Source organism: Sitophilus oryzae, unplaced genomic scaffold, assembly GCF_002938485.1.
Source record: "Sitophilus oryzae breed Bouriz unplaced genomic scaffold, Soryzae_2.0 scaffold_690_pilon_pilon, whole genome shotgun sequence".
Taxonomy (NCBI): domain Eukaryota; kingdom Metazoa; phylum Arthropoda; class Insecta; order Coleoptera; family Curculionidae; genus Sitophilus; species Sitophilus oryzae.
The window spans coordinates 2,811,298-2,824,854 of NW_022147296.1; the positions used below are offsets into that span (position 1 = coordinate 2,811,298).

Genomic DNA, 13,557 nt, shown 5'->3' on the forward strand with positions numbered 1-13,557 from the left:
TATGATATAGACAAAATTAACGGAAATTTCGTCCATGGACTAAAAAATGCCCAAGAACAGCATTGCAAGAGGACAAGAGGAGAGTAAAAGGCCCAGAAAAGTTCAGTACAGGAACTAGAAATATAATGACAAGACGCCGAGAAATTTGAGGAAACTTAAAGAGCTATCTAACAGAAATCAGAAAAGGCCTACTACAACATAACACGCGTGAAATACAGGCAGCGATTGAAGCGAATAAAGGCCTAAAAATCTTAAGAAAAAATATTTTACACCGTGCTGTATAAATGTAAAATCAAATCACTCTGTTTAGTATTAAACGACATTATGGGGCGTAGACATCTTAACAGAGAGGAAATGCTAAGGGCCATGGGTATGCTCGACTGGAATGCGCCAAATCGACCTAGCTAGAGCATTAAATACAACGCAAAGTGTAATATCGCGATTAAGTGGTGATGTTGCTGAAAGGCACACAGGGCGACATCGCATTACTACCCCTCAGCAAGATCATTTTTTACAATTAAATGCTCGACACCGACCGACTCTTACAGTACCAGAGCTTAGTTTAATTTTCCAGGAAACACATAATGTAACCGTTAGTCCTGACACTGTTTGCAATAGATTAAGAGAGGTCAACTTAAGAAGCAGACGCCCCTGGAGAGCTCAACCCTTAACGAGAGGAAATCGAGAGGTACGATATTTGTGGGCTCAAGATCATGTTCAGTGGTCGAATGAACAATGGGCCAATGTTCTCTTCACGGATGAGTCACGCTTTGGAATTCATCCGGATTCGAGAAGGCTTAGGGTATGGAGAGAACCGGGAAATCTTATTCGGTTGGATCATGTTCAGGAAGTGCACCCTTATCAAGGTGGAACAGTTATGGTCTGGGGAGGAGTCCAGTTAGGCCGAAAAACCGATCTCGTTTTTCTTGAAAGGTTTCTAACAGAAATCACATATCGTAATTCAATTCTTGAGCCTGTCGTGTTACCATATGCCAATGATTTTGGGAGAAACTTCACTCTCATGAATGACAATGCACGGCCTCATCCAGCCAGAGTGATAAGTGAGTTTATCAATGCTCATCAATTAAACATCTTACCCTGGCCGGCACAATCTCCTGACCTCAACCCCATCGATCACGTATGGGACGCGGTCCAAAGACGAATTTTGAGAATGGGTATGCCTCGTGAAACTCGTAGGGATCTGGTTCAGGCCGTGAATGCAGCGTGGCAGGCTGTACCTCAAGAAGAGATCGACAACCTGATCAGGAGCATGGAGAGACGATGTAGGGCTGTAATGAACAGTAGAGGAGGCTATACCCTTTATTAAGTAAAAATGGTTTTATCTTTTTTTTTAATTCACAGTTTAGAATAAAAAAAATGTGTGTATTTTTTCCTAGGATCCTCATAGAGAACATCGTAGAAAACTCACCCTGTATATCTTGCAGTTTCTTAGCAGACTCTTCACAGAGCACCTGTTTCGAGGAACAACTCCAGAGACGTGGCACGGTGACCGATGTTGTGACCAGTATAAATAATTTGAAATGGACTTGGGCCGGTCACATGGCAAGAATGTTGGATGGATGATGGACAAAGAAATCGGCGAAGGGAGACCATGAGACGAGGCGCATCTAAATCGAGGACGGCCACAAACAGAGACAAATTGAATACAAGCAACTCAAGATTGAAATACTTGGGCACTGCTGCGGGAGGCCTATATTCACCAGTGGGCAAGATAGAAGGCTGGATGATGATGATATAATTTTGTAGATTTAGTTAAGGAGATCATATTACTATTGTTAGATTTCAAAACCCTGGGGATCTTGGACTGGGTCATACATCACAGGAGAGGATAAATCGCCCAGGCTATACCAGCGTTGCCAAATCACAAGAAATTTTTTTGGTGCCATAGATAAAATGTTCCATGTTGGTATTCCAATTTCCAACGTATTCTTGGTTTTTGTGTTGACGTTAGGTCGATTGTTCTTCTCTGGTTAGTGGTTAGGTTATAATTGTTTTATTCAAAGTGTGTCTGTTTTAAAACAAGAAACAAAATGTCTGTGATGTGCTTTATATGTGATAAAATGTTCAGTACACAGTCATCTTATAATAGACATGTACGAGAAGTGCATAGGGAAAATGAGGAACCTGTATCTTATTCAACTCAAGACGGAAAAGGAACTAATTTAAGTAATTGCTGCCTTGAACCAGGGTGCAATTGTGCATTTAAAACAATTAAGGACTTGGTGAAACACCTGCAAAATGTCCATCTAATAAATTTTGAAACTGAATGTCTGGCCATGGATAATATAAATGGACTTTGTAAAGCTATACTTGCTATATATAAATTATACAAATAATTCTACTATATGTTTAATTTTGTATAATACTGTAGCTACTCGTCTTATTTTTCAGAGTTTAATAATTGAAATCCAGTACATTTTTTGAAGACAATACAGTTTTGAACGGGCTGTGCGATATAAACAAGGATCTTACTATTATTTGAGGTTAGAAAGTATTTAAATAATATAAAACATAATCAAAATCATTTTTCATCATAAATTATAGAGGTACTTACGTGTTTTGATATTATTATCAGGAAATAATACGTTTAGTTAAATAGGTACGCTGCCAGGCAAGTTCTATCGGCGGGTCTTTGCAAAAGTTGAAATCTAAAAATACAAAAATACGTTTACATCTTAGTTGTATTTACGAATAAAGTATTTGTGTGTAATTTCTGACTTACTAGTTAACTGAATAATCGCATTAAATACATCCAAATGGTAATTTAATATTGTAAAAAAGCAAAATTGTTTTAAATCACTTGCCAGGACAGCCCGGCCAGCTTCATTGTTGGCAAAATGGCCGCGGTATCATGATTTAAGCAATATGAGTGACAAAGAAAGCCAATGCCTGGCAGATGTTGCTTTCTTTGTCGTTGGTCCTGGCACGTTTAAATTTGACTGTTGCCTGTTTTCCCAACGAGAGGATAAATCGCCCAGGCTATACCAGCGTTGCCAAATCACAAGAAATTTTTTTGGTGCCATAGATAAAATGTTCCATGTTGGTATTCCAATTTCCAACGTATTCTTGGTTTTTGTGTTGACGTTAGGTCGATTGTTCTTCTCTGGTTAGGTTATAATTGTTTTATTCAAAGTGTGTCTGTTTTAAAACAAGAAACAAAATGTCTGTGATGTGCTTTATATGTGATAAAATGTTCAGTACACAGTCATCTTATAATAGACATGTACGAGAAGTGCATAGGGAAAATGAGGAACCTGTATCTTATTCAACTCAAGACGGAAAAGGAACTAATTTAAGTAATTGCTGCCTTGAACCAGGGTGCAATTGTGCATTTAAAACAATTAAGGACTTGGTGAAACACCTGCAAAATGTCCATCTAATAAATTTTGAAACTGAATGTCTGGCCATGGATAATATAAATGGTTTGTAAACTATACTTGCTATATATAAATTATACAATAATTTACTATATGTTTAATTTTGTATAATACTGTAGCTACCTGTCTTATTTTCAGAGTTTAATAATTGGAAATCCAGTATAGAATTAGAGAATAATTGTTATTACGTCTGGAAGAGTAGAAATTGTAGTACTATTAGAGAAATAGTATATTACAAGTGTAATAGAAGTAAAACAAGTAAGCAAATTAATTATTCTTAGGAATGCATGGGCTCTGATAATTTTCAAATATTTAGTTCCGTATTAGGTCTTTTTTAATGAGAGGCATAGAGTTAATATTTAATATTGGTGAATTTTCTAGTTTTTAAAGACTAATATACCTATAATGTATATGCCAAATATACAAGCATTTTCATATTGATATATTTAATAAAGGGATTAATGTATGTCAAAGAAAATGTTTATTTTCTTACTATCTGGTTTTTGTTTAAGGCTATACTTTGAAAGAAAATGACCAAAGAACAAAATTGGTGAAAAGTCAAGGATCTTGCAAGATGAATAATGCTTGTACTAGTGAAATAAAGCTTATAAAAGAAAATAATGCAATTAAAGTAGAGTGGCAAAAAGTTCATTATGGCCATACAGTAGAAATACAACATATTAGATTACCAACGAGAGAAAAGCAAAAAATTGCAACAAAGCTGTTTAATGGTGTGCCGCCTAATAGGTAAGAGTATTACTATTAACTGTTACTTTAAAAAAATGAATGAGAAGGAGAATGAAATCAATAATTAATGGTAAACAAATAATTATTTATTATTTTGTCTGTAGCCAGATAATTGAACTTGATTAACACTTTCATTTTCGTTTACAGAATTTTGGAATCCACACGAGACAACATTGGACACCAATTAAAACGAGTTGACATGTTAACATCAAGAGATATATCTAATATAAAAGTTTCTTATGGTGTAGAATTAAAAGATGGAAGAAGAGACTCCAATGATGCTTTCTCTGTTGCTTTATGGGTTCAGGAATGTAAGCAACTTAAAGAAAATCCAGTTTTATTTTACAAGGAGCAAGGAAAAGAAGATGATATTTTAAAAGAAGATGATTTTTGCTTAATTATAATGAACGCATTTCAAAGGCAAATGATTAAACAATTTTCCAAAATCATTACCATTGATAGTACCCATGGCCTTAATGGGTATGATTTTGAAATGACCACTATTATGATAATTGATGAATTTCATCATGGTTTCCCAGTGGCAGAAATGTTCACGAATAGAAAAGATACCTTAGTACAACGCATCTTCTTTTCAGCAATTAAGGACGTAGTAGGTGTGTAAAAAATTAAACAAAGCCTCTATCTAAATATCATTTAGATAGAGAGATTTTTTTCTATGTATACTCAGTTGATAAATATTATTTTATTTCTGCTTTAGTGATATAGACTGTAATAATGCTATTTTATTTCAGGTGTAATTCATTGTACATATTTCATGTCCGATATGGCTGAAGTGTTTTTTAATGCTTGGTTCTACATAATGGGTCCACCATATCCGCAACACTTATACTGTTCTTGGCATGTAGACAGAGCATGGCAAAGTAATTTAAATAAAATTTATAATAAAGAAAAAAGAGCAGATATTTATAAAATTTTAAAAGTATTGCAGCAAGATACTAGTGAATCAGACTTTAATCCAGCTCTTGAAAGTGCCTTAACTCATATGTGCAGTAATAATGATACAAAACATTTTGGAGAGTATTTCGCTAATACATATGGCCATAATTTTAAAAAATGGGCTTACTGTTTCCGAAAGGATGCTCATATTAACACAAACATGCATTTAGAATCTATGCATAAAGTAATAAAATACTTTTATTTAAAACGTAAAACTGTGAAACGTCTTGATAAAGGTCTAAATGTGGTACTAAAGTTCATACGAGATAAATGCGTAGAGAGAATAATTAGATTAAGTAAAGGTGAACATACACAGAAGACAAAATTATTATCCAAAAGTCATCAGAAAAGCCTTACAAAAAGCGATGAATACAATATTATTACATTAAAGAATAAACGGAGCTGGAATATTTTTAAAAATGGAGATATATCATATACTGTTCAACAAATAATGGATGTAAAATGCTGTGAAGAAATATGCTTGTTTTGTGAAGTATGCAACCACATGTTTTGTTGTAACTGTATGTATTTTAAGGAAAGCAGAAATATGTGCAAACACATTCACATGACAGCCTCATACATATGTAAAAAAGCAAATGAAAATGCTAATGTTTCTGATAAGAATATTTTAATATCAGAAACCTTAACAGCTCTTTCACAAACCCAACCATCAAATAGTTCAGAATCCAATATACATAAAATAAAAATGATGATAGTCCAATTGGAAGATTTAGATTTTACTAAACTTGACGATGCCATTATAGGTAAAATCTATAATCATTTGTCAATTATTAATAAAATTACTAACTGTTCAGAGGTTTCAAATTTACAAACCAAAAAGTTTAATGAAAGAAGTGTTTCCTTTAAGAGGTATATCGAGCCTCAAATAAGGTTTACATCTACCAAAAAGAGGCGTAGTGAAAAAAGAACTTTTGTTCGGGCATCACCAGATGAGACCAAAATAATTAAAGCCAATTTACTAATACACCCAAAGAAAATGAATGTACCCAATACAAATTATTTGTAAATCAGCCTTATCATTATCATTAAATGATCATCAGTATTTAACGTAATTTTATTTTTCTAATCTAATGTAATTAATTATCGCTTACCGCCATAGGCATTCCATGTCAATCTTAAAATTTACATGTGCAAAATTAAACGCATATATACGTTTTCATGTATTTTTTATAGTCTTATTTACTTATTTTTTAACATTAATTTTTAATAATATATTTATAGATTTACTTTATTGGTTTTATAGATATACCTATAATATGTTTTATTATTATTTCTTAATTAATTGTAAATACCTATAATATGTTTTATTATTATTTCTTAATTTATTACTCTCGTGTAATAAAATTACTTCTTTAAGGTTTCAATTTTTGTGAAAATAAATATTTTAAATACCTACAAAATGGAACCAAAAATATAATAAAAACCCCTTCCGAATAATTAAGTGGTAATAATAGATAATAAAGGAATTTTGAATTTTCCGCCAAGTATTAACGACATAAAGTGGACAATTTGGCAACGTTGGTATCACCTGGGCGATTTATCCTCTCGTCTGGAATATGGCGCCCAACTTGATTAGACCTTCTGCGCATGTTGACGCTCATTCTCTATCCCTTCTATTTCTCTGCTCCTACGTAATACCGCATAAAGAAGAAAACGAACAGGGAATTAATCAAAGACACCTTTTAATGTCTTTGGTTTTGTTCTTTTTAATGTTTTAATGTTTTGTAATTTTGATTCTTGGGTCTGACCCGTTCCTCCATCAGCTCTTCTAGGTCTGTCTCTGTATCCGAAAATTCGGACGCCTCAGATTCTTCGGAAGATTCAAAATCGCTCATTTCTTTTCTTAATTTTTTGAAGAAAAAAACACTAAATAAAAACTACACACGTTTTGTATGTTAAGTTTACCAATATTATTGACGTCGGGTCGCAATACGCATGCGCCGGACACTTTACTTGCAAAAGATCCGCGAACAGGTCTGACCAGGGGGGTGACAGTGAAATAGGAAAATTGGAAACAGTCATTAGTGTCATTCCTGTCATTCTCCTCACGACAAGTATGGCCGCCTAGACAAGGACAGCATTGTTTTTGTCTAACTATTGTCTAACTTCACAGTTTAGAATTGACAGATTTCAGTTTCAGAGACAACTTCAGATTTGTTCTAGAACAAATTCGAAAATATTCGACGCCATTTTAATTCATTCCGTTTAGTTTCGTTTTGGAAGTTCAATTTAATATTTCGGCTGAAATTTATAAATATAATGGTAATAAAGTATATAAAATATATATTACATGAAGAATCCTGGAGAAAACGACGTTTCTGCAGTAGTAGGTATGTCCCATGTATATGAAAAATAGGTAGTAAATAAACACTGTTTTTACATTTTTAGATGCAAGAAAAGGGTATTATAATATCTTTGATCGGCGATTTTTCTGAAAATGGAAGCAATTTACAGCAAGGTAAGATCATTGTTAACTATAGCCAACATTAGTTATCTCCAGTATGTGCGATTTATTGTCAATAATGCAATAAATCGGACTGATAATCTGATTATGTTATCCGACTAAAAAGTCTCTTTTGCTTCTTTTTTGATTTATAAGCCAGGTCTCTTTGGGAATAATGGACGCTTTTTTAAACAGTATATTTATATTTTATACCTATTGATATTTTTACATTGTTAATTTTAGTATGAAAAAATTTGTTTTTCTGTTTTCAGGGTTTTGTATAAGGCTCCCGTTTTCATGTTCCTGTGTCCGTTTTCTGTCCTTGAAGTCTGCGAATACGTGTGTTTATTTACAAATTACTGTAAGTCATGCTTATACCTTAACTAATTTACGTTAAAAGTGCATATAATTAACTAATTGGTATTGAAACAATACAATCCCTCTATATTTTTATATTTGTTTAGTCACGTTGTTCCATATTTCAAATAAATATATGTGAATAAATAATTTTTGGTTTTATTTATGAAAAGTAAAAATACAAAATACATTTGAACTGAAAGAGGACCCGCCATTGAATAACCGGAAACGGAAATGAAAATTAAGCCATCATGTCCTTATCATGTCAACCTGTCAATTGGAAAATTAGTTCTCCAGACGACAACGAAGGCTTTCGGTGGCGTATCGTGTTTCCACGATTTAACACAGAGTTGACACTTCTTTCTAGTTAATTATTTTATGGGTCTGACTGTCAGCTAACAATCAGAATTTTCTGTGCGAACAGCGTACTGTTGGTTGGAAACCAATCAAAAATTTCTGTGCGAACGCGTTTTACATCATTGCGCATGATTATCTGTTGGAAATATGTTTCTTACAGCTGTGAGAACAAACCTATGATTGCGCCGCATTCTAGTAGACGCAAGGTCGCCGGTTCGATTCCGGCCTCGGACATGGGTGTTAAATGTGTGTGTGTGAGTCTGTATTTGTCCAATTTTAAACGCTAATTAAATAATAAGAAATAAGCTGGCTGAATGTCGTAATAGACAAGTGGCCAAAAATAGGGAAAAAAAAAACATAGATTATTGGATGAGGCCCACTTTGTTTACACCGAATCCGAACCGCGGTCCTCGGCCATATCATGTTCGATCCAAATCGACTACACCGAGATATCTGATCTCTTCCCGCCTCAAACCGGCGTGGCGAGAATGAACAACGTGTCAATAGATTTATACACTCTTGTCATGGAACAACAGCACGACCCAAGGAGCACGACCAAGCAGTACGACTCATTGAGTATGACGGAGTTTCCAACCAATGACAATGACTAACCAGGACCCAGACTGTAGTCTTTGCCCAAGTCTTTGCCCAGACGGTCATCCGCCCATCCCAGAGATATGATCCACTAGTATTGCTCATAAAATAATTAACTAGAAAGAAGTTTCAACTCTGTGTTAAATCGTGGAAGGTATTGCTTTACGTCGCTAGTCGCTAAACTTTAGTGATCTAACAGGAGGTGTTTTGACGTTGCCAATTATCATATCAATCGCGGTATTTTTTTCAAGAGACACAAAGAGGAAGGCTGGGGATCGCGGTTCGAATTTCGTATATACAAAGTAGGTCCCGTCCAGTTTAGCCCTGGCAGCAAAAAAAAGATGTAAATTTCTTCTTCTTGATTGGTTTTACGGTCTAAGCTCCCAGGACTATACGGCCGAAGCGGTAACTTGACATTTACTTTTTTAGTGACAAAAATGTCACAGAGGATAACCTTAACCTTACTTTTTATTTTCCAAAATTTGTGACCTCAACCTCAATTTAAACTTTCATTTTTCTTTTGCGATATAAATATTCTATAACTTGACGATTGCAACAATCTTTAGACAACGTAGGAAATATTTTGACCCCGAAATTAAAACATATTTAAGCTTTTTATGTTAAGTAGGTACTCGTAATAATCTTACATAGTGATACACGGTCCAGTTTAAAAATAATTTGTACTCAACATTAATTACCTACATTGTGTATTATTTTTATTTATTGCTGATAAAAACCATTTACAATGGAATAAGGTGACAGTGGTAAATTACATATATTAAATTGAGATAAAGGAGAGTTCATATCTTATATCCTAATAAAAATGGCACTGAATTACATTAGGGTTGCCCGTATATTTAGGGAAGTTTTTAGAGTTAATACATGTAGTAAATTACCCCGCAGAATCTTTTCGGTTGGATTACCAGCACTTAACAAAAAAGAGTGAGTAGCTACATATATTTTTATTAATTTACAATTGACATTGTTTATTATATTTAAGTTTTCAGGATTGAAATTACATTTTTAAAGGCCAATGGCGATCAAATAAATACCAAAGGAAAAATAGGAGATTCACTTCTAGATGTTGTAGTTAATAACAATTTAGATTTAGATGGATTCGGAGCTTGTGAGGGTAAATTTTAATGGTAGAAATTAAATTTAAAAATTAATTTACTTGCAATTTAAGGAACTTTAACATGTTCAACATGCCATTTGATATTTGGAAAAGAAACGTATGATCAACTACCAAATAAGCCATCTGAGGAAGAACTTGATATGCTTGATTTAGCCTATGACCTTTCAGACACCTCTCGATTGGGTTGTCAAATTATATTAACAGAGTCTATGGATGGTTTGAAAGTAACTGTACCAGCTACTATAAATGACGCTAGAAGCTGATTAGATAATTTTTTAAATTTATTTAAATGAAACTATTAATCATATATATTTTTATATCTAATGAATAGGTTGTTATCTTCAATACTGAACATTCTTTACATTTAAAAAAAAACTGCTGTTCTAAAATTGTTGAACAGAAATTTATAAGTAACTTGTAAAATATATATGTATCTATAGAGAAATGAAGTTTATACAAAGAATTTATAGCATTTAATTATACATTAGTAATCTTGATGCTCAATAAATAGTTAAGCATTTGGATATAATTTTACTTGAACATAAATTATTGTTTTAGAGAAACTTGCCAAGCCGACAAGCAATTGTTTATTCCATACATCTGAAGAATTTAAATTTTTACATTTAAAATATATAGGTACGTTGAATAATGTATATCCAAAAGGCCACAATGGCTATCTGAAACATTTTAATTCTGTTTCTAAGAATTAGCACCAGAGATTAGCACATTTATTCATTGTAAATCCGCCAAGTAGAGTACAGCCACACCCATTTCTCAAAACAACTCACGGCACTTGTCACCCCCTGTAACTTTGTTGTGGATAAATCAAGAACCTTAAATTTTGTTATCAGGAGGATATTGACAGCTGTCCGAAATTAATTTGAATAATTTAGATTGATAAAATACTTTATTCATAATCTAAGTACTAGCGTTTTCGAGAAAGTATTTTAAGAAAGCTGGCTCTTTGATATATATCTTTTACTATGCTCTCTGGAACAGCATACGAACCACCTGGCTGCCGATACCTGTTGCGTTCAGTACTGCGTATTGGAAGATCATATATTTTTTTTATTTAGTCCGTCAAATTCTCGTATTCAATATAAATCGATCAAGTCTCCATAGCGCGGCGCGCAGAGGTTCCGCCTATGAAGTGAGGAGTCCGAGTTCGAGACCGGCTCGGGGTCATTTCCATAACGATTTCACTGTTTTACTTATAGTCTAAGAGTTTTCGAGAGAATTTTAAGAAAGCTGTTTTTTTAATATATCTTTTGCTATGCTCTTCTGAACAGAGTGCGGACCGTATGGCCACCGCAGACACGGCATAATGCTATGTTGAGCTTGACAAAAATCCAGATTAATTTTTTTGTATGTTTATTCATACATTGTTTTTCTTATTACATTTGTAGGGCTAATTTTAAATATAAATTTCTCCACTGAACTATAGTGCAAGCGTTACCGAAAATTGATCAGTTCGTATATTTCGTGAAGCGCAAAAGTGTTCTTTACACCCAGCCATATAATTTTTTACTACTGTCATTAATATATGATAAAAACCTTGTAATAAACTTAAAAATGCATAATTTAGAATATTTGTCTTCTTAAAACTAAAAAAATCCTTTCTTGATATTACAGGACTGGTATAGAAATCAATATATCCACAAATCCCTGACAATAAAGGGCTATTTCAAAAAAGGACAGCTTTGGAAAAGCTGATTTTTTTATACCTGTGTCTACATATACAGTGCTCTGGCAACTGTTACTCTTGGGTCGGTAATTACATGTGTAGAAGTAAATCGTATAGGTATCTTATTAAGTCGGAGCGAGAAAAATGCGACGGTGTGCTGTTGCGGCGTTGCCGGTACGCCTTTCCCTATCAGGTAAAGTAAAATTACGATCGCAAACCGCTTATTTTTAAAAGACTTTTTTTTTCGAAAAGATAACTAGATAAAATCATTAGATATGTTTTTGAGCATCTGAAATGGAATTATAAGGATATCGTTAGGGTGTCCATTTTTTTATAACGAGAAAATGTCAGTAATCGCGATAATTTAAAAACTCTGAAAAAAACACATAACACGCTATAACCTAAGAACTTAAGAACCACTTTAGATATTGAAACTTTTTTTTATTTTGATGATCGGATCTTTGACAATATGTTAAAATAAGAAAAATTCGATAAGGTTTTTTTTTTCCATTCAAAAATTTTACAGAACCCATCTATTTACTTTTAGTGCATAGCAATTTTCAGCAATCGTGTAGCTTTTTATTTATAAAGATTTTCACATACTGTCTGCAAAGAAAATATAGCAGAAATATTAAGAAAGTTTTTGAAAAACTACAATCAATTATTTCTAAGCGCGTTCTAATAGCGCGACCACTGTCGAACACCAACTCAGTTCCGCTTAATTTTACCAAAAATGCAAATGTTTCTACTTTCACTTACAATTTTCAAGCTATAGGGAAAATTACAACGACTCGTTAGTAAATAAACAAATAAAGTATTACGAGATGTAATGAAATCGTGAAGCTGAACGCATGATGTACACCTCTCCCTAGAACGTTAAGTACTGACAGAGGTACTGATTGGGTCGATCGCTCGACTGCGGCAAATCTGCCCCTTCCACGTCTCTTAGCAATGTGCACAGTTTCTCGGATTATTTCATACCTTTGGCAACGTATTTACTGTTCTCTTTGTTCAGTACATTATAAACGCATTGTACTCTTCTTACATACGGAAATCTCGACCCAAGACTAACCTTTGCCAGCCCCTAGTATTAATAATTTTAATTTTATTAAATTAAAAGCGGAACTCCGTAGAACGCATTAACTCATTATGAAAACAAAATTATAAAAAAATAAACTCAAAATAGTGTGTTTAAAATATATTGTACCTACATTCAAAACAGTTCAAATTTATTATATTGATGTTATTTAATTGTGCTACATGTCTGTAGCTATATTATCCAAAATGATAATTAATTTTCAAATCGCTGTGCTGGGTGTAAATGACACTCTTTTGCGCTCCATGTTTATGCAAGGCTCTTCCCAGAAAGTGCGAACTCCATCAACTTTCGTTAGCGCTTGCACCGTTATAGCTGCTCGGAAAAAAATATAATATTCAAAATTAGGTACACAGATTTTATAAGAATGACATTGAGTGGATGAACATATGATAAAGTAATTTCGATTTTTGTCAAGATAAACATAGCATTTTGCCGTGTGTGCGCCGGTAGACGTTGCGTTTACTATTGCGCATCCCCATATCTGTATTCAACATCTGTTCACTACTGCGCATCACAAATTTTCCCTGTATTTAAGAAACTAAGGAGGCTAGGATAAACCTCTGTAGCATATACAGGGTGGTCCGAACTGTATTCCGGAAACTTCGGCAGCATATTCTGCAGATAAAAATAACTAAAAAAGTTTGTATAAGTAAGTGTATGTCCTAAAGTGCTTAGTTTCAGAGATACAGGGTGAAGAAGTTTCATTTTTATTTCGATTTTTTCCAAGTAATTTCTGAAGTAACGTCAATATTTCGATGAAAATTG

The 13,557-nt window shown here is 33.5% G+C and overlaps 2 protein-coding genes across 3 annotated transcripts; both read left to right on the top strand.

Moving 5' to 3' along the window:
• Nucleotides 1–2,013: 2,013 nt before the first annotated feature.
• On the top strand, nt 2,014–7,096 carry LOC115888247. 2 transcript variants are annotated; one of them, XM_030907910.1, is made up of 5 exons: nt 2,014–2,313; nt 3,537–3,656; nt 3,911–4,145; nt 4,293–4,759; nt 4,898–7,096. In XM_030907910.1, the coding sequence occupies exons 1-5, from the start codon at nt 2,052–2,054 to the stop codon at nt 6,127–6,129; spliced, it is 2,316 nt and encodes a 771-aa protein (XP_030763770.1). In that variant the 5' UTR covers nt 2,014–2,051; the 3' UTR covers nt 6,130–7,096. The 2 variants fall into 2 exon arrangements, with proteins under 2 accessions (XP_030763770.1, XP_030763772.1); XM_030907912.1 differs by lacking the exon at nt 2,014–2,313 and adding an exon at nt 2,976–3,443.
• Nucleotides 7,097–9,341: 2,245 nt separating this feature from the next.
• LOC115888260 (adrenodoxin-like protein 2, mitochondrial) lies at nt 9,342–10,529 on the top strand. Its single transcript, XM_030907927.1, has 3 exons — nt 9,342–9,816; nt 9,882–10,006; nt 10,061–10,529. The coding sequence occupies exons 1-3, from the start codon at nt 9,698–9,700 to the stop codon at nt 10,270–10,272; spliced, it is 456 nt and encodes a 151-aa protein (XP_030763787.1). The 5' UTR covers nt 9,342–9,697; the 3' UTR covers nt 10,273–10,529.
• The last annotated feature ends 3,028 nt before the right edge of the window (nt 10,530–13,557 follow it).

Excerpts from the sequence above, each read along its gene's own strand:
- LOC115888260 (XM_030907927.1), top strand. The coding sequence starts at position 9,698 with ATGGCACTGAATTACATTAGGGTTGCCCGTATATTTAGGGAAGTTTTT. Across the intron at positions 9,817-9,881 it reads CCAGCACTTAACAAAAAAGA|GATTGAAATTACATTTTTAA; the intron begins GTGAGTAGCTAC and ends TTAAGTTTTCAG. Across the intron at positions 10,007-10,060 it reads TGGATTCGGAGCTTGTGAGG|GAACTTTAACATGTTCAACA; the intron begins GTAAATTTTAAT and ends TTGCAATTTAAG.
- LOC115888247 (XM_030907910.1), top strand. The coding sequence starts at position 2,052 with ATGTCTGTGATGTGCTTTATATGTGATAAAATGTTCAGTACACAGTCA. Across the intron at positions 2,314-3,536 it reads GGCCATGGATAATATAAATG|AGTTTAATAATTGGAAATCC; the intron begins GACTTTGTAAAG and ends TCTTATTTTCAG. Across the intron at positions 4,146-4,292 it reads AATGGTGTGCCGCCTAATAG|AATTTTGGAATCCACACGAG; the intron begins GTAAGAGTATTA and ends TTTCGTTTACAG.